The 23293-nt window shown below is 39.8% G+C and overlaps 1 protein-coding gene across 1 annotated transcript in view; it reads left to right on the forward strand.

Moving 5' to 3' along the window:
- The window catches only part of EFCAB5 (EF-hand calcium binding domain 5), a 100294-nt gene that overhangs the window by 12448 nt on the left and 64553 nt on the right, over positions 1–23293 (forward strand). The window contains exons 5-6 of the mRNA XM_043903287.1: positions 10000–10576; positions 22798–22954. Of these exons, the coding sequence (XP_043759222.1) occupies positions 10000–10576; positions 22798–22954 (734 nt within the window). The remainder of the gene's footprint in view (positions 1–9999; positions 10577–22797; positions 22955–23293) is intronic.

Below are 23293 nucleotides of genomic sequence, written 5' to 3' on the forward strand. Positions count from 1 at the left end.
TGGTCTGAGAGAGAAGTGTTTGACCAGAGTTGTAACCAAACACACGTCTACATCACTTCTGCATGTTGGTGGGGAGAGAGCAAGCACTAGGATTATTGCTTAGCAACCTGCAATACCAAGCACCCTAGAGGAGCACTAGCAGTCTGCAGCAAAGATAAGAGAATGCCCTAGTTCATTTGTAAGTTTACTAATGAGCCATGCAGATGGCTAGGTATTAAGTTGCTATATGTCTGTAGCACTCCCCTTAAAGCAGGAGGAAGAATATCTGCCCTGGGTTATACTGGAGAGGTTAAAAGGAAAGAGAGACTGCATTTTTTTAACTTAAGTTTTGTAAGATAGATTTCTATTGCTCAAATTGAAATTTTAATAATACATCCTTCTTTAAACTCTTCTTCTTGTAGTTTCTGTGATTCTAATGTATCCTGTTTTCCTCCCAACTCCCTAGTCACTCTCAGACTCCTGTGTAAATGTACTTTATCTGCCTATTCTTCTAAAATGTTGCATAAAATTCCTTTTATGGTCCTCTTCTCACTCTAGACACTCTGATTGAGTTCATCCAATAATAATAATAGTAATAATGACTATAAGTGCTTTAGGATATATATGTTAAATATATAATTTCATATATGTATATGTATAATTTTCTCATCATGATTATCCTACAAAGTATAATTATATTCCCATTTTATCGAAATAGAGTCTAAGTTTATTTTCTTATTCTATAAGGAACATGACTACTATATGTTAGAGCTGAAATTTGAACCCTGATACCTCTTATTCCAATGCCTATGACTTTTTTAACACAGTGTTTATTCATTCATCAAATACTTGAGTGTTGTTTCTGACACTGTTCTAACCACTGCTAACTAAGAATTCAGTAGTAACCAACACGGACAACATATCTTCATTAATGAGTCTTAATTTCGAAAGGTGGGTTAAAAAAGGATTATTCTTGCTAAAAGATTCATGGGTTTAGCCAGTGTCATAAGGCAAATAAGGAATATAAAAATTATAAAAGTTATAAAGGAAAAGATAGAAATATCTTTTCTTTTTACCAGATGACATGATTGTGAACAAAGCAATCAATGTACGTTTAGCAAGGTTTCTGGATACAAAGTCAATATACAAAAACAATTATATTTCTATTATATATTAGCAGCAAACAGACAATGAAAATTTTAAGATCCAATTTTAATGTCTTCAGGTCAGTTCAGTTCAGTCACTCAGTCGTATCCGACTCTTTGCAACCCCATGAATCGTAGCATGCTAGGCCTCCCTGTCCATCACCAACTCCTGGAGTCCACCCAAACCCATGTCCATTGAGTCGGTTATGCCATCCAGCCATCTCATCCTGTCATCCCCTTCTCCTCCTGCCCTCAATATTTCCCAGCATCAGGGTCTTTTCCAATGAGTCAGCTCTCTGCATCAGGTGGCCAAAGTATTGGAGTTTCAGCTTCAACATCAGACCTTCCAGTGAACATCCAGGACTGATCTCTCTAGGATGGACCGGTTGGATCTCCTTGCAGTCCAAGGGACCCTCAAGAGTCTTCTCCAACACCACAGTTCAAAAGCATCAATTTTTCGGTGCTCAGCTTTCTTCACAGTCCAACTCTCACATCCATGCATGACCACTGGAAAAACCATAGCCTTGACTAGACGGACCTTTGTTGGCAAAGTAATGTCTCTGCTTTTTAATACCCTGTCTAGGTTGGTCATAACTTTCCTTCCAAGGAGTGTCTTTTAATTTCGTGGCTGCAATCACCATCTGCAGTGATTTTGGAGCCCAGAAAAATAAAATCTGACACTGTTTCCACTGTCTCCCCATCTATTTGCCATGAAGTGATGGGACCAGATGCCATGATCTTAGTGTTCTGAATGTTGAGCTTTAAGCCAACTTTTTCACTCTCCTCTTTCACTTTCATCAAGAGGTTTTTTAGTTCTTCTTCACTTTCTGCCGTAAGGGTGGCATCATCTGCATATCTGAGGTTATTGATATTTCTCCCAGCAATCTTGATTCCAGCTTGTGCTTCCTCCAGCCCAGCATTTCTCATGATGTACTCTGCATATAAGTTAAATAAGCAGGGTGACAATATACAGCCTTGATGTACTCCTTTTCCTATTTGGAACCAGTCTGTTGTTCCACGTCCAGTTCTAACGGTTGCTTCCTGACCTACATATAGGTTTCTCAAGAGGCAGATCAGGTGGCCTGGTATTCCCATCTCTTTCAGAATTTTCCACAGTTTATTGTGATCCACACAGTCAAAGGCTTTGGCATAGTCAATAAAACAGAAATAGATGTTTTTCTGGAACTCTCTTGCTTTTTCAAGATGATCCAGCGGATGTTGGCAATTTGATCTTTGGTTCCTCTGCCTTTTCTAAAACCAGCTTGAACATCTGGAAGTTCACGGTTCACATATTGTTGAAGCCTGGCTTAGAGAATTTTGAGCGTTACTTTACTAGCGTGTGAGATGAGTGCAATTGTGCGGTAGTTTGAGCATTCTTTGGCATAGCCTTTCTTTGGGATTGGAATGAAAACTGATCTTTTTCAGTCCTGTGGCCACTGCTGAGTTTTCCAAATTTGCTGGCATATTGAGTGCAGGACTTTCACAGCATCATCTTTCAGGCTTTGAAATAGCTCAACTGGAATTCCATCACCTCCACTAGCTTTGTTTGTAGTGATGTTTCCTAAGGCCCACTTGACTTCATATTCCAGGATGTCTGGCTCTAGGTGAGTGATCACACCATTGTGATTATCTGGGTCATGAAGATCTTTTTTGTACAGTTCTTCTGTGTATTTTTGCCACCTCTTTTTAATATCTTCAGCTTCTGTTAGGTCCATACCATTTCTATCCTTTATCCAAGTCTAACTAAAATTGAACAAAACCTCTACACTGAAACTATAAAGCATAATTAAAAGAATTTAAAGATGACCTAAATAAATGAAAATATATACCTTATTCATGAATTAGAAGGCTTAATATCATTAAGATAGTAGTGCTTTCTCAACTGACCTCTAGCTTCACTGTAATTCTAATAAAAATTTATGCAAGGTTCTGTATGTGTGTCTGTGTGCTTATAAAATAACAATTTGATTCTAAAATTTATGTAGAAGTGCAAAAGACCCAGAAAGCCAAGGAAATCTTGAACAACATAGCTAGAGGATTTATATTTCTAAATATCAAGATTTATAGTTAAGTAATAAAAATTAGGACAGTATGACATTGGCATAAAAATAGACAAGCCAATGGAACACAGTCCAGTTGAAAATCTTGTACTGAAAACAATAATGATGCCAAAATGGAAAATATGTATTTTTGAGTCCTACCTCACCCCACACATAAAAACAAATTCTGCATGTATTATAGATGTAAATGTGAATGATAAAGCAGTAATAATTTTAGAAGAACATAGGAGAATATTATCACAATTTGGGGGTAGATAAGATTTCTTAAACAAAACACAAAAGATGCTGACAGTATGATTAAATAAATGAGGAATGGACACATTAAAATTAAGAATTCTATTTTTGTTCATTAGAAAACACTTCTGTTCATTAGAAAACACCTTAAAGAGAGTGAAAAGCCAAGCAAGATATGAGAAAAGATACTCACAATACCTATGTTCATCAAAGGTTTTTAATTTAACTATAAAGAGAGCTCCTACAAATCAGTAAGACAGACAACCCAATGGAAAAATGGATGATAGCTTTGAACAAATACTTAATCAGAGAGGATATCCAAATGCCTGTAAAGAGAGGGAAATGTGTTCTAGTTCATTTGTCACCAGGAAAATACAAATTTAAATCATGAGATAAAACCATGTGTTCTGCAGAATAACTGAAATAAAAGACAATACCAAGTTGGCAAAGATATGGAATACAAGATTTTTCATAAATTGATGGTAGGGATGTAAATTGGTACAACTTCAGAAAACTGTTTGGCACTATTTCTAAGGTGAATATATATATACCCTATGATCAGTATTTATACTTCTAGGTACATACCAAGATAAATGAATGTATATGTCTACCAAAAGACATGTAGAAGAATGATCATGGCAGCTTTTTTGTAATAACCAAATCTGGAAAGTATTCAAATATCCTATCAGCAGTAGAATGAATAGAAAAAATTGTAGCATGTTTGTATAATGTAATACTATGAAGCTACTGCCAGGCAACATGGATAATAGTTAAGTTATTGAGCAAAAACAGGTACAATAGAGCACATGTTGTATGATTCAATCAATATGAAGTTCAAAAACAGGTATTATTAATCCATAATGTGAGAGTCAAGGGAATGTTAACAGAGAGAGGGAGGAACGGGAAAAGGCCTGGAAGGAGAGGGGGAGAGAGAGAGAGAGGGAGGAACGGGAAAAGGCCTGGAAGGAGAGGGGGAGAGAGAGAGAGAGGGAGAGAGGAAGGAAGGAAGGAAGGGGGAAAGCAAGGAAGGGAAGGGAAGGGAAGGGAAGGAGGGAGGGAAGGAGGAAGGAAAGTTAGTGTTACCTTTGAAGGAACGTTGTGATTGAAAAGGTAGCATGAGAGGGATTCTGAAGTCTTGGTGAGGCTCTTTTATCTTTTTCTAAAATATGGTAAAATATATATAATGTTTATCACTTTAACTATCTGTAAGTGTGCAATTCAGTGACATTAAATGTATTCAGAAAGTTGATTCACAAATCATCACCATCTCTACTCAAGACTCTTTCATCATCCCTAACAAAAACTCTATACCCATTAAACAGTATTTCCCCCTTCCCCTCTTCCCTCACCCCACTGTGACTTCTATTCTACCTTCTGTCTTTGAATTTAGCTACCTCATGTAAGTGGAACCATATAATATTTGTCCTTCTGTGTCTGGCATATTTCACTAAACATAATGTTTTCAAATTCCATCCATGTTGTTCAGTTCAGTTCAGTCGCTCAGTCATGTCTGATTCTTTGCGACCCCATGAACTGCAGCACGCCAGGCCTCCCTGTCCATCACCAACTCCCAGAGTCCACCCAAACCCATGTCCATTGAGTCGGTGATGCCATCCAACCATCTCATCCTCTGTCGCCCCTTTCTTCTCCTGCCCTCAACCATTCCCAGCATCACGGTCTTTTCTAATGAGTCAGCTCTTCGCATCAGTTACATATATCAAAATTTCATTTTTCTATGGATGAATTTCTGTTTTTTAAATAACCATCAATCCTCCATTCATTTATTTACTTGGCTCTTTTTATCCAACTTGACTTTATCTTGCAGCTTGCTAATTGACTGTTTTCTGATGTTCAAGCCAGTGTATTGAAGATTTACTGGCAACAACAATCCTCTTTCATTTTCAAATAATCTCTCTTGCTTTATTGGTTTGTTTATTTTTTTTAATAAGCTTTTATTTTTAGACTACTTGTTAAGTTTACCAAAACAAAAATTGTGAAGGTAATACAGAGAATTCCTCTCTACCCCATATCCAATGTTACCTATTATTAATATCTTATGTTAGCATGGTGCATTTGTCACTATCAAGGAGCCAGTATTGATACAGTATAACTAACTAAGATCCATACGTTATTGAGATTTCCTTAGTTTTACCTAGTGTTCTTTTACTGCTCCAGGAACCAAATTTTACTGCTATAGGATACCAAATTTAGTTGTCATGTCCCTTTAGACTTTTCTTTGCTCTAAAGGTTCATCAGATTTCCTTGTTTTTTATGACCTTGACAGTGTTAGAGAGTACTATCAGGTATTTTTGCAGAGTGGCCCTAATTGGGATTTGTCTGATTTTTTTTAAAAATTCATAATGTGACTGAGATTATTGGTTTTTGGAGAAAGATTACAGAGAAAAATTGCTATTGCCATTTCATCCTATCAAGCGTATCATATATGCCATCAGCACAGCTCATTTGTCACAATTAATGAGCCAATGTTGACTTTTCATTGTTGATATTAGCCTTGATCTTCTGACTGAGATAGTAGTTGTCATGTTTCTCCACTGTAAAGTTATTCTTTTTCCTCTGTCTTTTTATTTCCCCTATTTCTAACTGTACTCTTTGAGAGGTCACTATGCACAGCCCACACTTACGGAGAAGAGAATTATGCTCTAGTGCCTTGAAGGCAGAGTACATAGTTATTTGTAATACTTCTGCACAGGAGATTTTTCTATTTCCCCCATTTATTTATTAAAGTATTTGTTTATATCAGTATAGACATGGATATTTATTTTATACTGGGGTTATAATCCAATATTACTTTGTTGCTCAAATTGTTCCATTTTTGGCCTTTGAGAGAGCTTTCAGTTGGCTACTGATTCCCTACAGCATGTCCCAATCAATGCAGAGGTTGTTTTGAGCTCTTTACTTTCTGGCACTAGAAGATACCCCAGGCTCTTCTTGAATATTTCTTGCCGCAGTCCTAGAATCAGCCTTTTCTTCAATAAGTCATGATTTCTTTCTTTTCTTTCCTTTTTTCACTGTGCACCATGTGACATGTGGGATCTTAGTCCCCCATGAGGGATGAAACCTGTGCCCCCAGCAGTGGAACCTCAGAGTCCCATTTTTTAATTGGAGAATGATAACAGAAACAGAAGTCTGACCACTAGGTTTCTAAGTTCTCTTAATTTCCAAAAATGATAAAAACTATTTTTATTTCCTCTATATCTCTGTTCTGAGGATATCCATTTAATTACAATTCTTTTAGGACTCCTTATATTTGTTTTATTAATGGTGCTTCCTTGGGTAGTATTAACCATTGCATTTGTTTAGTCATGGAGATAGTTTTCTTTAAATATTTAGTGATTCTTATGTGTGTGCTTACATTTGCATTCGGGAATCCCTGTTTGCTTTTCTGTGGATGACGTTTCTGTTTTCTGTAGCCTGCTGCCTGAGACTTTGGAGGAGGGGTGAGATATGCAGACAGTGAAGTCTGCCGGAAATTCATTTTCTATGGGTATGGAGGCATTGTCCTGACTCTCTCGCCCAGACCCACTTGTCTCAGCTCAAGGATGAATGCCTCTGGTGCCTGATGATTAGCTTCAATGGGGATGAAGATACATAAAAAGATCAATCACTCCCCTGCTACCCATATATACATTCTTTAAGCTTAGGGTGCCTCATAGTTGCTCCCAAATTTCACACGGATTTTCTGGATCTTTTTGGTCTTATATTTCCCTTAATCCAGAACAACTATACAAAAAAGATCTTAATGACCCAGATAATCACAATGGTGTGATCACTCACCTGGAGCCAGACATCCTGGAATACGAAGTCAAGTGGACCTTAGGAAGCATCACTATGAACAAAGCTGGTGGAGGTGATGGAATTCCAGTTGAGCTATTTCAAATCCTGAAAGATGATGTGGTGAAAGTGCTGCACTCAATATGCCAGCAAATTTGGAAAACTCAGCAGTGCCCACAGGACTGGAAAAGGTCAGTTTTCATTCCAATCCCAAAGAAAGGCTATGCCAAAGAATGCTCAAACTACCGCACAACTGCACTCATCTCACACGCTAATAAAGTAATGCTCAAAATTCTCCAAGCCAGGCTTCAGCAATACGTGAACTGTGAACTTCCAGATGTTTAAGCTGGATTTAGAAAAGGCAGAGGAATCAGAGATCAAATTACCAACATCTGTTGGATCATTGAAGAAGCAAGAGAGTGCCAGAAAAACATCTACTTCTGCTTCATTGACTACACTAAAGCCTTTGACAGTGTGGATCACAACAAACTGTGGAAAGTTGTTCAAGAGATGGAAATAGCAGACCACCTTACTTGCCTCCTGAGAAATCTGTATGCAGGTCAAGAAGCAACAGTAGAACCAGACATGGAACAACAGACTGCTTCCAAATCGGGAAAGGAGTATGTCAAGACTGTATATTGTCACCATGCTTATTTAACTTATATGCAGAGTACATCATGCGAAATGCCAGGCTGGATGAAGCACAAGCTGGAATCAAGATTGCTGGGAGAGATATCAGTAACCTCAGATACACAGATGACACCACCCTTATAGCAGAGAGTGAAGAGGAACTAAAAAGTCTCTTGATGAAAGTAAAAGAGGAGAATGAAAAAGTTGGCTTAAAACTCAACATTCAGAACACTGAGATCACGGCATCTGGTCCCATCACTTCATGGCAAATAGATGGGGAAACAATGGAAACAGCAACAGACTTTATTCTCTTGGGCTCCAAAATCACTGCAGATGGTGACTGCAGCTGTGGAATTTAAAGACTCTTGCTCGTCGGAGGAAAAGCTATAATAAACCTTTGCCAACAAAGGTCTGTCTAGTCAAAGCTATGGCTTTTCCAGTAGTCATGTATGTATGTGAGAGTTGGACCATAAAGAAAGCTGAGCACTAAAGAATTGATGCTTTTGAACTGTGGTGTTGGAGAAGACTCGTGAGAGTCTCTTGGACTACAAGGATATCAAACCAGTCAATCCTAAAGGATATCAACCCTGAATATTCATTGGAAGGACTGATGCTGAAGCTGAAGCTCCAATACTTTGGCCACCTGATGTGAACAACTGACTCCTTGGAAAAGACCCTGATACTGGGAAAGATTGAAGGCAGGAGGAGAAGGGGGTGACAGAGGATGAGATGGTTGGATGGCATCACCAACTCAATGGACATGAGTTTGAGCAAACTCCAGTAGTTGGTGATGAACAGGGAAGCCTGCTGTGCTGCTTTCCATGGAATCGCAAAGAGTCTAACACGACTGAGCGACTGGACTGAACTGAATCCCATTTACCTTACATTTTTCAGAGACCTTCAAAATTTCTGACTACTGAAGGCCCTCTTTATTATTCTTAGCATTCTTATGTTCATATTAAAACACACACACATAGGAACTTCTCTGGTGGTCCAGTGGTTAAGAATTCACCTTGCAGTTCAGGGGATGGGGGTTTGACCCCTGGTTGGGGAACTAAGATCCCACATGCCCCCGAGGGGCAACTAAGCCCACAGGCCACAACTAGAGAGTCCATATACTGCAAGGAAAGATCCCCCAGGCTGCAACTAAGACCCCACGCAGCCAAACAAATGAATATTTAAACCTCCCACCACCACACACACACCCTATCATTTCTATCATTTCTAGAGATTTTGGTAGGAAGGGACTGTAGGTGCCTCTTCTTAGTGAACTATCTTGGTGTAAAATCTCCAACCTGAAAGAAGTTGGAAGCATGAGAGTGGGAAGAAATATATTTACATATACAAGTGTGGCAGACTCTCTTCATCGCCTACTCAGCAGACATTTTCCCACCTTTCTGTCTGCCAACTGAACCTTAATTTTGTAGCAGATAGAAATCACTTGATATCAGAGAATTCTGTCTAAATCCTGAAACAAAGGAATAAATTACGGTTGATCAAAACTATTCCCAATTAACCCCTTTTCCCTTTACCAGCTGTTGGCTTAGGGTGGGCATGTAACCTAATCAGGGCCAATGAAATGTAAAGGAAAGTCTTGGAGTAAAGAGTTTGGGATCTTCCCTTCTTGGGTAACAAAACAGAACCTCCAGAGCAGAAAGCCCCTTTGTTCTCAGTCCTTTTCTACTGTAACAAAGTGATGTGCTGGGGACCTCCCTGGTGATCCAGTGGTTAAGATTTTGCTTCCCAATGCAGGGAGTGCAGACTCAATCCCTAGTCAGGGAGCTAAAATCCCACATGCCTTGTGGCCAAAAAGCCAAAACATGAAACAGAAGCAGTACTGTAACAAATTCAATAAAGACAAGAAAAAAAGAAGAGATGCCTGGAGGTGCAATAGCTATCTTGTGATCTTGAGGTACAAGCACAAAAAATAAAGAGCAATAGAAACAGGATAGGTACTTAACGAAAGCACTGAGCTGTTGAATGACTGTTGATTAAGAAAACAATAAATGTCCTGATGGTTAAAGTCACTGCTGTCTGATTTTCTGTCACTTTTACTTGTGTTTGAATGTACCATGTAAATTTTTTCTAATAATATTCTAGAGTAATATAGATTGAAATTTACTTCTAATATTTCTTACATTTCACTTTTGTTCCCTCAGATTTAAACCTGGAGAACCAGCCAAAACTCTCAACTCGTTCAGAAAAGGAGTCTAAAACTAGAGTCTCAAAGAATGTTGTTTTTAGAAAACCTGCAAAAGTGATTTTCAATTTAGATCAAACTGCACAGGACTCAAACCTGGAACAACCATGGAAGAAAAATCTTTTAGAAAGAGTTCAGGCAAGAGCCCAGGCAATGCATCAGAAAATCATAGATAAGGAAAATCTGAAGAAGGAAGTAGAAAAAAAGGCTGAAGAAAAACTCCCCAGGGATAATTTGGCCAAAGAGTGGTTTAATACCGAAAACATGGCACTGAGCACTCGTGCGTATTTGCTCGACAAACTGCTACCCACCTTAGTTCCTGGAATGGAAAGAATGTTAATGCAAGTGGAAAAGAAGAAGCTTTTGGCAGGTGTTGATATTCCCACCAAGTTTGATCCAATTAACCATTTGGGAGAATACTTAATGAGAAACAACCCTAAATATATCAAAGATTCAGGACTGTCTGGTTATCAGAGGGTGATGAGAGATATCTCAGAAGACCTGAAGATATATGTTCCGAACACTACTTACAACAGGTACAATTTGTTGGTGTTTTCAGCTGATGATCTAGCTCTTCTTATGTTAAAAAGCAAGTAGAAAAAGATATAATAATACAAACAGAATTTTAAGTAATTTTATAGTTCTTCAGAAAGGACTTATGAGCTACAACTATGTGTTTCACTATTTATGAGACACTGAAGACTAACGAGGTTTGTTAAGCTCCGTGTATTCATGAATTTAGTTATCTCATTAGGATCCCAAGTGTGTATTTATCTGTTTCTTATCTGTCTTCTTGTACTGGAAAGTAAGCTATATGAGAGGAAGCACTTTCTGGAATTTAACTTTCCAGATAGGTAATACATTCATCTGGTTCAAAAGCTGAAATGTATAAAGTGGAAAATATTTTTAACTCATTCACATGCTTTGGATAAAAGGAAGAAAATTAAGAATGCATATTTGCATTTGCTTTTGTCTACACTAGGGCTTCCCAGGTGGCGCAAGTGGTAAAGAACCTGCCTGCCAAGGCAGAGACGTGAGAGATTCGGGTTCAATCCCTGTGTTGGGAAGACCCCCTGGAGGAGGAAATGAGAACCCACTCCAGTATTCTTGCCTGGAGAATCCCATGGACAGAGGAGCCTGGTGGGCTTCAGTCCATGGGGTCGCAAAGAGTCAGACATGGCTGAGGCTCCTTAGCACACATGCATGAGTACACTAAGAGACTTCCCAGGGGCGCAGTGGTAGAGAATCTGCCTACCAATGCAGGAGACACATGAGACCGGGGTTCCATCTCTAGGTCAGGAAGATTCCCCTGAAGAAGGAAATGGCAACCCACTCTAGTATTCTTACCTGGAAAATTCCATGAACAGAGGAGCCTGGTGGGCTACAGTCCATGGGGTCCTAAAGAGTCAGACATGACTGAGCAACTGAGCACACATAAAGTGTTAAACACTAGAAACTTTCTTTCCCACTCTTTTAAAAAAATTATTTATTTGCTGCATTGGATCTTGGTTGCATCATATGAGATCTTTCATTGTGGTGCATGGACTCTCTCTAGATGCCCACTGGCTCAGTAGCTCCCCAACATTTGGGATCTTAGTTTCCCAGACCAGGGATCAAACTCACATCCCCTACAATGGAAGGCAGATTCTTAACCACTGGACCACCAGGGAAGTCCCTCTCTCCCATTCTTATCCTCCATCCACCCAGTGCTCCACCTCAGCTATAAATAACTACTGTTCTTAATTTTCAGTACATCCTTCCAAGTTTCTTAGTGTACTCATGCATGTGTGCTAAGTTGCTTCAGCCATGTCCGACTCTTTGCGACCCCATGGACTGTAGCCCACCAGGCTCCTCTGTCCGTGAGATTCTCCAGGCAAGAATACTGGAGTGGGTTCCCATTTCCTCCTCCAGGGGGTCTTCCCAACACAGGGATTGAACCCGCATCTCTCACGTCTCTGCCTTGGCAGGCAGGTTCTTTACCACTTGCGCCACCTGGGAAGCCCTAGTGTAGACAAAAGCAAATGCAAATATGCATTCTTAATTTTCTTCCTTTTATCCAAAGCATGTGAATGAGTTAAAAATATTTTCCTGGGTTTTTCACCTGCCATTTATTTTGTGTCATGCAGAGGAGTTTTTGTTTCTATGTGGTTGAGTTTATTTACTTTTATTTTACAGCTTCTGGGCTTTGAGTCATTGTTACATTTTATTTCAAGAAGTTAAAAAAATTATCATTCGTTTTCTTCTGGAATGACCATCATTTTGATTTTCTTTTTAAATATTGATCCATTTAGAATGTATCCTAGTGTAAGATTTAAGATATGAATCTAGCTTTCTCCTTTTCCAAATGGCTACATAGTGAACCCAATAACATAATATAGAATAGTTAATATTTGTTCCTCTTTTCCAATCACTGTGTGGTTAGTTTTCAATATGAATTTTAGGATTGGTTCATCTACCTGAAAAAAGTGGGGAGAGAGAACACCAAAAAATGTTATAGGAATTTTTATTGAAGTCAGATTAAATTTATTAATTTAGGGAAAATCAACATCTTTAATAAATGACATGCATATCTATCTGGAAATGTGTATCTTTCCATTTGCTTGTCTTATTCTGTATCAGTCTGAGTGTTGTCTTCAATTTGTAGGAATATCATGAAAGCGTTAAAGTATTTAAAGATGCTTTCTTTGCCTAGATTATCAGAATTAGGGTTTCATTTTCCCTGGGCAAAAATACAAGATCTATATGTCAACATATGACAGTGTCAGGCATTTGTAGAATATTCAGAAATCCTAGGGATGCTTAACAACAACACAACGTCTATTGACTTAAAGTTTGAATACCCAGAAATCTTAGCAAAACCAGTCCTGCTTTTAAGTCCTCTGAACTGTATCATTGTTTGCATTGCTTTCAAGCCATTAGCAAGCTTTGGAGAAGCCCATTCATTTCAGGAATGAGAGTTTTCCTTATTAATGCTCAAGAAAGGGGACAGAGAAAATTTTTGTTTGGTTTGTCAAGACTTAATCTTCTAATGATAATGTTAAAGTGCTGATTTGACTCAACCTGATGCAAAAAATTTTCATCTGCCTTCTTTTCTGAACAAAAAGGGATTCATCTTTTTTAGGGTCTAAGTACAACAGATATAGAAGATACTCCTTACTGATTTGGAGTGATTTATATAGTGGTAACCACTTATCTAAAAAATAAAATATCACTGCTATTTGTAAGTTTTATATATGCAGTATATTTTATTGCTTTTCCTCAGGGTTCCTGAAAGACAAGTAGAGAATTGGAGTGGACTATAATTCTTACATGTAAATTTGCAAACCTGATAAGGAGGTTAGGTTTGTGTCATTTTGCTTTTCTTTTTGCATCTTTTCCTTATAATTCTGGATCCCTGCAATTCTTGGGAATGCATATTCTATGTCACTACTGCCTTATTGTGAATTAATAATGAAAAATATTTGCTCTAAAAGCAAGATTGCAAACTTTCAATAGCCTGATTATGATGATGGTTACACATATTTATGGGACTTCCCAGTTGGTGCTAGTGGTAAAGAACCTGCCTGCCAATGCAGGAGACCCAGCTTCAATCCCTGGATTGGGAAGATCCCAAGATCCCCTGGAGGAGGGCATGGTAACCCACTCCAGTGTTCTTGCCTGGAGAATTCCATGGACAGAGGAGCCTGGCAGGCTACAGTTTGTGCGGTCGCAAAGAATCAGACACAACTGAGTGACTAACACTTTCATTTTCACACATATTTATATGTGTGTTGAAATCTGTATAACTATGCACCAAAAAAGGTTAATTTTACTGTATGATATTTTTTAATAAAAAATAAGCATTAAAAAAAGAATTATAGAGACATTATTAATGTTAGAATTTCACACTCCTGCAGAGAAGCAGGACCTATAATACTATAGATTTCCTCATTTTCTCCACCAGTCCTGATCCTAATTCTTAATGCTAAAAGAACAGAGGTAGAGTTCCTGAGTCAAGTTCACTCCAGCTGGGGCTGGAGATCTGGCACAATGCCTGACAAGATGTGGTTATGGAATACTAATACCTAAGACCATTCAAGATGTCCAGTTCTAACTGGACATGGAACAACAGACTGGTTCCAAATAGAAAAAGGGGTACATCAAGGCTGTATATTGTCACCCTGCTCATTTAACTTATGTGCAGAGTACATCATGAGAAACACTGGGCTGGATGAAGCACAATCTGGAATCAAGATTGCTGGGAGAAGTATCAATAACCTCAGATATGCAGATGACACCACCCTTATGGCAGAAAGTGAAGAAGAACTAAAGAACCTCTTGATGAAAGTGAAAGAAGAGAGTGAAAAACTTGGCTTAAAGCTCAACATTCAGAAAACTAAGACCATGGCATCCGGTTCCATCATTTCATGGCAAATAGATGGGGAAACAATGGAAACAGTGGCAGACTTGATCTTTTTGGGCTCGAAAATCACTGTGGATGGTGACTGCAGCCATGAAGTTAAAAGACGCTTACTCTTTGGAAGAAAAGTTATGACCAACCTAGACAGCATATTGAAAAGCAGAGACATTACTTTGCCAACAAATGTCTGTTAGTCAAGGCTATGGTTTTTCCAGTAGTCATGTATGGATGTGAGAGTTGGACCATAAAGAAAGCTGAGCACCAAAGAACTGATGCTTTTGAACTGTAGTGTTGGAGAAGACTCTTAGAGTCCCTTGGACTGCAAGGAGATCCAACTAGTCCATCCTAAAGGAAATCAGTCCTGAATGTTCATTGGAAGGACTGGTGTTAAAGCTGAAACTCCAATACTTTGGCCACCCGATGCGAAGAACTGACTCACTGGAAAAGACCCTGATGCTGGGAAAGATTGAAGGCAGGAGGAGAAGGGGACGACAGAGGATGAGATGGTTGGATGGCATCACCAACTCAATGGACATGAGTTTGAGTAAACGCTGGGAGCTGGTGATGGACAGGGAGACCTGGTGTGCTACAGTCCATTGGGTCGAAAAGTCAGACACGATTGAGTGACTGAACTGATTCAAGATGTCCAGAAATTCCTAGGATTTGCCAGATATTCTACTGATTCATTTTAAACTACTCAGGAACTGATATCCTTAGGAGAACCTGTCATTGCATCTTGTGTCAGGAACCTCATTTCATAATAAGATATATGTTGACTAAACAGAAGAAAATAAGAGTTAAGTATAATAATTAAGTAGATATATATGTATTTTTATAGGAATACTCATCACAGGAATAATATGAACATGTTCAAGAAGTCCAGCTTAGCTTTGTGAAACTAAGACCATCAGAACTTAAAAACTAACTTGCCAGGCAAAGGAATCTATACCAGTGAAGAAATCACTCACTAGTTTGCAGAGAGGGAAGATTCTAGAGTTTTTAAGTGTTAGGAAGGGAGCTTTATAGTGATTATACTTGTAACAGTTAAAGACAATCACACTGTATATAGGATAGAATGAGTCCATAGGTTTGTACACGATTGATGAAAACAAGTACTACTGTTTAGCAGCTGAAAAAGAGGCTTCAGTTAGGTCTAGCAATGGTCTTGTGTACTGGGGTCGCTCAAAGTTCATGGTCTATTATCCACTTAAGCTGGCTAGAGCCAGTATTTATGAAATGCAACATTGAGTTTTGATATAATCTAGGCAAATTCTCTAAGTGGAAGATTTTCCTAACACAGCTTGAATGGATGGATAGAATTTGGATTGTGACAATTAGGGCAAGAAAGCATTTTTACTTCTATTCTTTAAGTAGTTAGATTTATATTGTACTCTTAAAGATCTCAAAACATTTAAGATGGGGAGACAGTTTTTTCAGCTGTGCTTGGTCTTTATTGCAGCGTGCCAGAGCTTCTCTAATTGTGGCACACGGTCCTCATTGCCCCATGGCATGTGGGATTTTAATTCCCTGATCAGGGATCAAACCCACATCACCTGCATTGGATAGCAGATTCTTAACCACTCGACCACCAGGGAAGTACTGTGGAGACTGTTTTATTAACTAGCTTTGGTTGTGTAACAAAATACCTCAAAACTGAGTGGCTTAAATAAACAATCATTTATTTGCTCATGATTTTATGGGTTGGTAACTTTGGACTGGGCTCATGGCTCATCTCTGCTCCACATGGTATCACTCATACATTACAGTAAAATGGCAACTGATAGTCATCTGGTAAAGCAGTGGAGCAGGTTAGCCTAGGCTTATTCCAAGGTGGTGGTGCAAAGGCTCTTAAGTTTAATAAAACAGAGCAAACCCCAGTGTTTAAGAACGTTGATTCCTCTTTTTCCCCCGGTTTTATTGTGATACAATTTTTGTTATATAAGTTTTATTGTGATATAATTTATAGAACTTTTCAACTTTCTGCTTCCTGTGTTTGCTCATGGCCCATTGGCCAAAGGAAGTTACATGGCCACAGCCAGACACACGAGATGCAGAAATAGACTTTAATTCTTAATGCGAGGAGCTGCAAAACTACATTGCATACAAACAGACATGCTTACAGGAATGGAAAGAATTTGTGACAATTTTTGCATTTTTCCACATTGTAGTTTTGTTTTTGTTTTTTTCCTTTCCCATCTCCTTAAAAGTGGATTGTGGATTTATACTTAGAATCTGCTTACAGGTTATGTTTATCCTATACTACAAAACCCTAAGTTAAGAGTTTTGGAGGCTATGAAATTCTGTTGATTAGATATCCTCTTGAGATAATGCAGGTCACAAAAGAGAAATTTTATTCAGTCCCTGAATGAGTTACGTTGTAAATTAAAAATCCATCTGGATTGTATTTAGAGCCCCCTGTGCAATGGCCCTGAAGCACAAAACCAGGTTCTGTTTCTAAATGTGGACATTAATAAGAGGGAGGAAATGATGCCTGAACTGAGACCTAAAGGATGTGGAGGATCTAGCCAAAGGAAGAGAGGGAGGAAGGCTTTTCAGGCAAGTGGAACTGTGATAGAAACTCAATTTTGTTAATCCATTTTGATTGATACACATGAGAATCTGGGGACACCCAGTACTTATTACACAACGTCACTTACTTACCTGTTCTGTGTTGGACCCTAAGCTTTACAATGGCAGAATCTATAGTAGGTGCTCAGTAAATGTGTAATGAGTGGATAAGAAACTCAGTGAGTGTGAATGAATGAATAATGAGAAAAAGCTCTAAGAAATACACAGAATAGAGAATCAGGAAGGAAAGACAGGAATAGAGGAGAGAGCTGTATAAAGGCTCCCCAGGTGGCAAAGTTGTAAAGAATCCACCTGTCAATGCCAGAGACTCAGGAAACCCTTGATTCAAACTGGAATCAAGACTGCCGGGAGAAATATCAATAACCTCAGATATGCAGATGACACCACCCTTATGGCAGAAAGTGAAGAAGAACTAAAGAGCCTCTTGATTAACGTGAAAGAGGAGAGTGAAAAAGCTGTAAACTCAACATTCAAAAAACTAAGATCACGGCATCTGGTCCCATCACTTTCTGGCAAATAGATGGGGAAACAATGGAAACAGTGACAGACTTGATTTTCTTGGGCTCCAAAATCTCTGCAGATGGTGATTGCAGCCATGAAATTAAAAGACACTTGCTCCTTGGAAGAAAAGCTATGGCAAACCTAGACAGCATATTAAAAAGCAGAGACATTACTTTGCCGACAAAGTCCATACAGTCAAAGTTATGGCTTTTCCAGGAGTCATGTATGGATGTAAGAGCTGGACCATAAAGAAAGCTGAGCGCCAAAGATTTGATACTTTTGAACTGCGGTGTTAGAGAAGACTCTTGAGCGTCCCTTGGACTGCAAGGAGATCAAACCAGTCAATCTTAAAGGAAATCAATCCTCTATACTCACTGGAAGGACTGATGCTGAAGCTGAAGTTCCAATACTTTGGCCACCTGATGAGAAGAGCCAATTCTTTGGAAAAGACCCTGATGCTGGGAAAGATTGAAGGCAGGAAGAGAAGGGGATGACAGAGGACAGGGTGGTTGGATGGCATCACTGACTTGATGGACATGAGTTTGAGCAAACTCCAGGAGATGGTGACGGACAGGGAAGCCTGGCACGCTGCTGTCCATGCAGCAGCAAAAGCGTCAGACACAGCTGAGCAACTGAACAGCAACAGCAGCAGGAGACCAGGGTTCAATCCTTGGGTTGGGAAGACACCCTGGAGCAGAAAATGGCAACCCACTACAGTATTCTTGCCTGGAAAATCCCATGGACAGAGGAGCCTGGCAGTCAGACAGCACTGAGCGACTGAACACACACGCATGCTGTATAAAGAGAGGGAGAGAGTGGGAAAGGGAGAGGCAGACAGATAAAGCAGCAGAGGGAGAAAGATAGTGGAAGAGGAGAGCCAGCTGAGAAGACGCTGAGGGTTCTGAGCGGTGAGGTTTGGCTGGTTAGTCATCACATCAGAGGAATTTAGCACTTCCTTTAAAATGCTAATTATCTCCCAGCAGTTCAGAAACCAGCCCTTCTGCACTATTAAACAACTTGCCTGGGGGTATTCTCTGGCTATCCAGTTCGCTGGTTGAGGAGCTAAAGTCCAAGATCCCACATGCTAGAGGCCAGAAAAACCAAAACAAAACAGAAGCAATATTGTAACAAATTATAAGAAAAAAACTTGCCTGTTTTTATTTTCAAACTTGAAATTTTATTTTTGAAATCTTCTTTTCTTACAGAAGTTTGAAGTCCTTATATGGGCATAAAGTAATGATTTAGATTTATTTTGTTTCTCTTCGATTATTGTTTGTTGTTGTTTAGTCGCTAAATTGTGTCAAATTCTTGTGACCCCACAGACAGTAGCCCCATCACGCTCCTCTGTCCATTGAATTTCTCAGGCAAGAATAGGTTGCCATTTCCTTCTCCAGGGGATCTCCCCAACTCAAGGATTGAACCTGCATTTCCTGCATTGGCAGGCTCTTTACCACTGAGCCACCTGGGAAGCCCCTCTTGGAACAGTAGTAGTGTTGGTTGCTCAGTCACGTCTGACTTTTTGGGACCCCATGGACTGTAGCCTGCCAGACTCCTCTGTCCATGGGATTCTCCAGGCAAGAATCCTGAGTGGGTTGCCATTCCCTTCTCCAGATGATCTCCCCAACCCAGGGATTGAACCTGGATCTCCTGAATTGCAGGCAGACTCTTTACCATCTACACTACAGGGAAGTCCCTGTATTAATCCCTCTTGGATTATTAGTTCTCCAACTTACCAGTTCCTACTGAGAAGTCTTTTGCACTTCAAAATCTGTCAGATTGCCTTAGTCTTTTCTTTGAAAAATGAAAGAAAGTGAAAGTCACTCAGTTGTGTCCGACTCTTTGCAACCCCACGGACTGTACTTGGAATTCTCCAGGCCAGAATACTGAAGTGGGTAGCCTTTCCCTTCTCCAGGGGATCTTCCCAACCCAGGAATCAAACCCAGGTCTCCCTCATTGTAGGCAGATTCTTTACCAGCTGAGCCATGAGAAGACCTGACTCAAACATTATTTGACAATTCTGTTTGAAACCAGAAGCTACTTTTATTATTCTGAACCATTTTGTCATTTCAGTCAAAACCCATCTGGTGGTTTTGAAGTCCTAATATGGATGATAAACATCAGTTCAGTTCAGTCGCTCAGTCGTGTCCAACTCTTTGCGACCCCATGAATCGCAGCATGCCAGGCCTCCCTGTCCATCACAAACTCCCGGAGTTTACTCAAACTCATGTCCATCGAGTCGGTGATGCCATCCAGCCATCTCATCCTCTGTCGTCCCCTTCTCCTCCTGCCCCCAATCCTTCCCAGCATCACGGTCTTTTCTGTTAGGTTGTTAGAATAGGGAAAAGGAGTCCAAAATGGCGGTGGCTAAAAGACCAGGAAGGGAAAAGCCCGTGAAAATAGAACAGAGGAAGGTCAAAGGAAGGTCGGAGGACCGGAGTGAGGACTTCAGATAGAACAGCGCTCCTGCCTAAGTCCAATTTGCATAGGACAGGCCCAGGGGGAAGAAAAAATATATATATATATAAAAAGAGGAGCCAAAGAGCTCTCTCTCTCCCCCTCTCCCTCTCTCCCTCCCTCCCAGGCATGCGTACTCTCTCTCACTCTTCTCTTTGTGTCTTTGGATCCACGTGCCCTCATGCCTCGAAGATGGGTTTTCCTGCTATGATCTAAGTAAATAGAGCTGTAACACTGAGCTGTAACACTGATTTATGTAAGAGCTATAACACGGTCTGTCCTCCGAGAACTGTGACTCGCCAAGGGGGCTTTAATGTCCGTCACTCCAAATTTTTGTTGTGACGAGACAAAGAACCGAGGAGCATACACTCGCCTGACATTTCCAATGAGTCAACTCTTCTTATGAGATGGCCAAAGTATTGGAGTTTCAGCTTCAACATCAGTCCTTCCAATGAACAGTCAGGACTGATTTCCTTTAGGATGGACTAATTGGATCTCCTTGCAGTCCAAGGGACCCTCAAGAGTCTTCTCCAACACCACAGTTCAAAAGCATCAATTCTTTGGTGCTCGGCTTTCTTTATAGTCCAACTCTCACATCCATACATGACCACTGGAAAAACCATAGCCTTGACCAGATGGACCTCTGTTGGCAAAGTAATGTCTCTGCTTTTTAATACCCTGTCTAGGTTGGTCATAACTTTCCTTCCAAGGAGTAAGCATCTTTTAATTTCATGGCTGCAACCACCATCTGCAGTGATTTTGGAGCCCAGAAAAATAAAGTCTGACACTGTTTCCACTGTCTCCCCATCTATTTCCCATGAGGTGATGAGACCAGATGCCATGATCTTAGTTTTCTGAATGTTAAGCTTTAAGCCAACTTTTTCACTCTCCTCTTTCACTTTCATCAAGAGGCTCTTTAGTTCCTCTTCACTCTCTGCCATAAAGGTGGTGTCATCTGCATATCTGAGGTTATTGATATTTCCCCAGCAATCTTGATTCCAGCTTGTGCTTCTTCCAGCCCAGCATTTCTCATGATGTACTCTGCATATAGGTTAAATAAGCAGGGTGACAATATACAGATTTGACGTACTCCTTTCCCAATTTGGAACCAGTCTGTTGTTCCATGTCCAGTTCTAACGGTTGCTTCCTGACCTGCATACAGGTTTCTCAAGAGGCAGGTCAGGTGGTCTGGCATTCTCATCTCTTTCAGAATTTTCCAGTTTATTGTGATCCACACCGTCGAAGGCTTTGGCATAGTCAATAAAGCAGAAATAGATGTTTTTCTGGAACTCTCTTGCTTTTTCAAGATGATCCAGCGGATGTTGGCAATTTGATCTCTGGTTCCTCTGCCTTTTCTAAAACCAGCTAGAACATCTGGAAGTTCACGGTTCACGTATTGCTGAAGCCTGGCTTGGAGAATTTTGAGCATTATTTTACTAGCGTGTGAGATGAGTGCAATTGTGTGGTAGTTTGAGCATTCTTTGGGATTGCCTTTCTTAGGGATTGGAATGAAAATGGATCTTTTTCAGTCCTGTGGCCACTGCTGAGTTTTCCAAATTTGCTGGCATATTGAGTGCAGGACTTTCACAGCATCATCTTTCAGGCTTTGAAATAGCTCAACTGGAATTCCATCACCTCCACTAGCTTTGTTCGTAGTGATTCTTTCTAAGGCCCACTTGACTTCACATTCCAGGATGTCTGGCTCTAGGTGAGTGATCACACCATTGTGATTATCTGGGTCGTGACTATCTTCTTTGTACAGTTCTTCTGTGTATTTTTGCCACCTCTTCTTAATATCTTCTGTTTCTGCTAGGTCCATACCATTTTTGTCCTTCATTGAGCCCATTTTTGCATGAAATGTTCCCTTGGTATCTCTAATTTTCTTGAAGAGATCTCTAATCTTTCCCATTCTATTGTTTTCTATTTGTTCTATTGTTCTATTTGTTCTATTCTATTGTTCCTCTATTTCTTTGCATTGGTCATTGAGGAAGGCTTTCTTATCTCTCCTGGCTATTCTTTGGAACTCTGCATTCAAATGGGAGTATCTTTCCTTTTCTCCTTTGCTTTTTGCTTCTCTTCGTTTCACAGCTATTTGTAAGGCCTCCTCAGACAACCATTTTGCCTTTTTGCATTTCTTTTCCATGGGGATGGTCTTGATCCCTGTCTCCTGTACAATGTCACGAATCTCCATCCATACGGATGACTAAAACCACAGTTCTTCCCCCATTTTCAACCTGAGTGATGCAACTCTGCCTGAGTAGAACGTAACTATTCTGCTTAGGGGCTGTCAAAAGTATTTGACTCTGGCCAGATAAAAGAAATTGGCAATAAATATTCCTGGACAGAAATCAAAAGTTGGATCCAAGGGATCAGAACTACCTGAGATGCTTGTTATAAACGCAGTTTCCAGTCTCCCTACCTAGACTTGGAATCAAAGTCTTTCCATGATGATTTCTGTGTCCAGGGAAAAAGAGGCCGACCACCCTAAGGCCTTAGTGTATTCAATCTTGCTTTTATACATGGCAGCTTCTAGGGCTCTTCTTAGTACTTCTTAAATATAGTATTTCATTGAGTAAAATAATGCCGACCTCTATAAAAAGTCAAGTAATAGTAGCAGACAGCTTACGATAAATGCCAAACCGAGTATGTGCTAGGGGAAGGAGGGAACCACTGCAGGCTGAAATGAAGATCTCATGGGAAAAGAGAGGTCAAAAATTTAAATGAGGCTCTGAACTCCGAATTCTGCCATTTGAACAATCTGAGTCAAATCCAATAATCTTAACACACCATGTCTTCTATTTCTACATCCTTCAGAGTATCCAAGATAAAGGAGAATATTAAACAGAAACGAGAACAAAAAGAATACATAAACGATGTCAAAGCCAAGGTGGCCAACGCACGGAAACAGGCTCTACAGGAGCAGTTCAATGAGTGGATTCTAGACCCCAAAGGAATGATTCCGATGGTCGTGGTAAGGAACAGGGTACCTGTGAAGGGTAAGGTGGAGTGGGTGGTAAGAGTGATTGCTAGGTACTGAGCAAATCTAGAGTGCTTCTAGAGTGCTAGAAGCTTCCCTCCAAATTTTCAGTCTTGCTGAGGTAAATCTAGCCCATGAAAGTAAGTTTCTTCAATCTTCTCTTGAACATTAAAAAGAAAATTCTAGGTAGATTTCCAAAATATTAACTCTGGCTGAATTTCACAAACTCTTCATTATAGACAGACATAGCTTCTGTTTGTTTTTTGTATGTGTGTGACTAATTACTTCTGTGAACTAAACGACCATGTCCTTTTTGTGGTGTGGAGTGGTGGT

The sequence above is a fragment of the Cervus elaphus genome, chromosome 5 (genome assembly GCF_910594005.1).
Source record: "Cervus elaphus chromosome 5, mCerEla1.1, whole genome shotgun sequence".
NCBI lineage: Eukaryota > Metazoa > Chordata > Mammalia > Artiodactyla > Cervidae > Cervus > Cervus elaphus.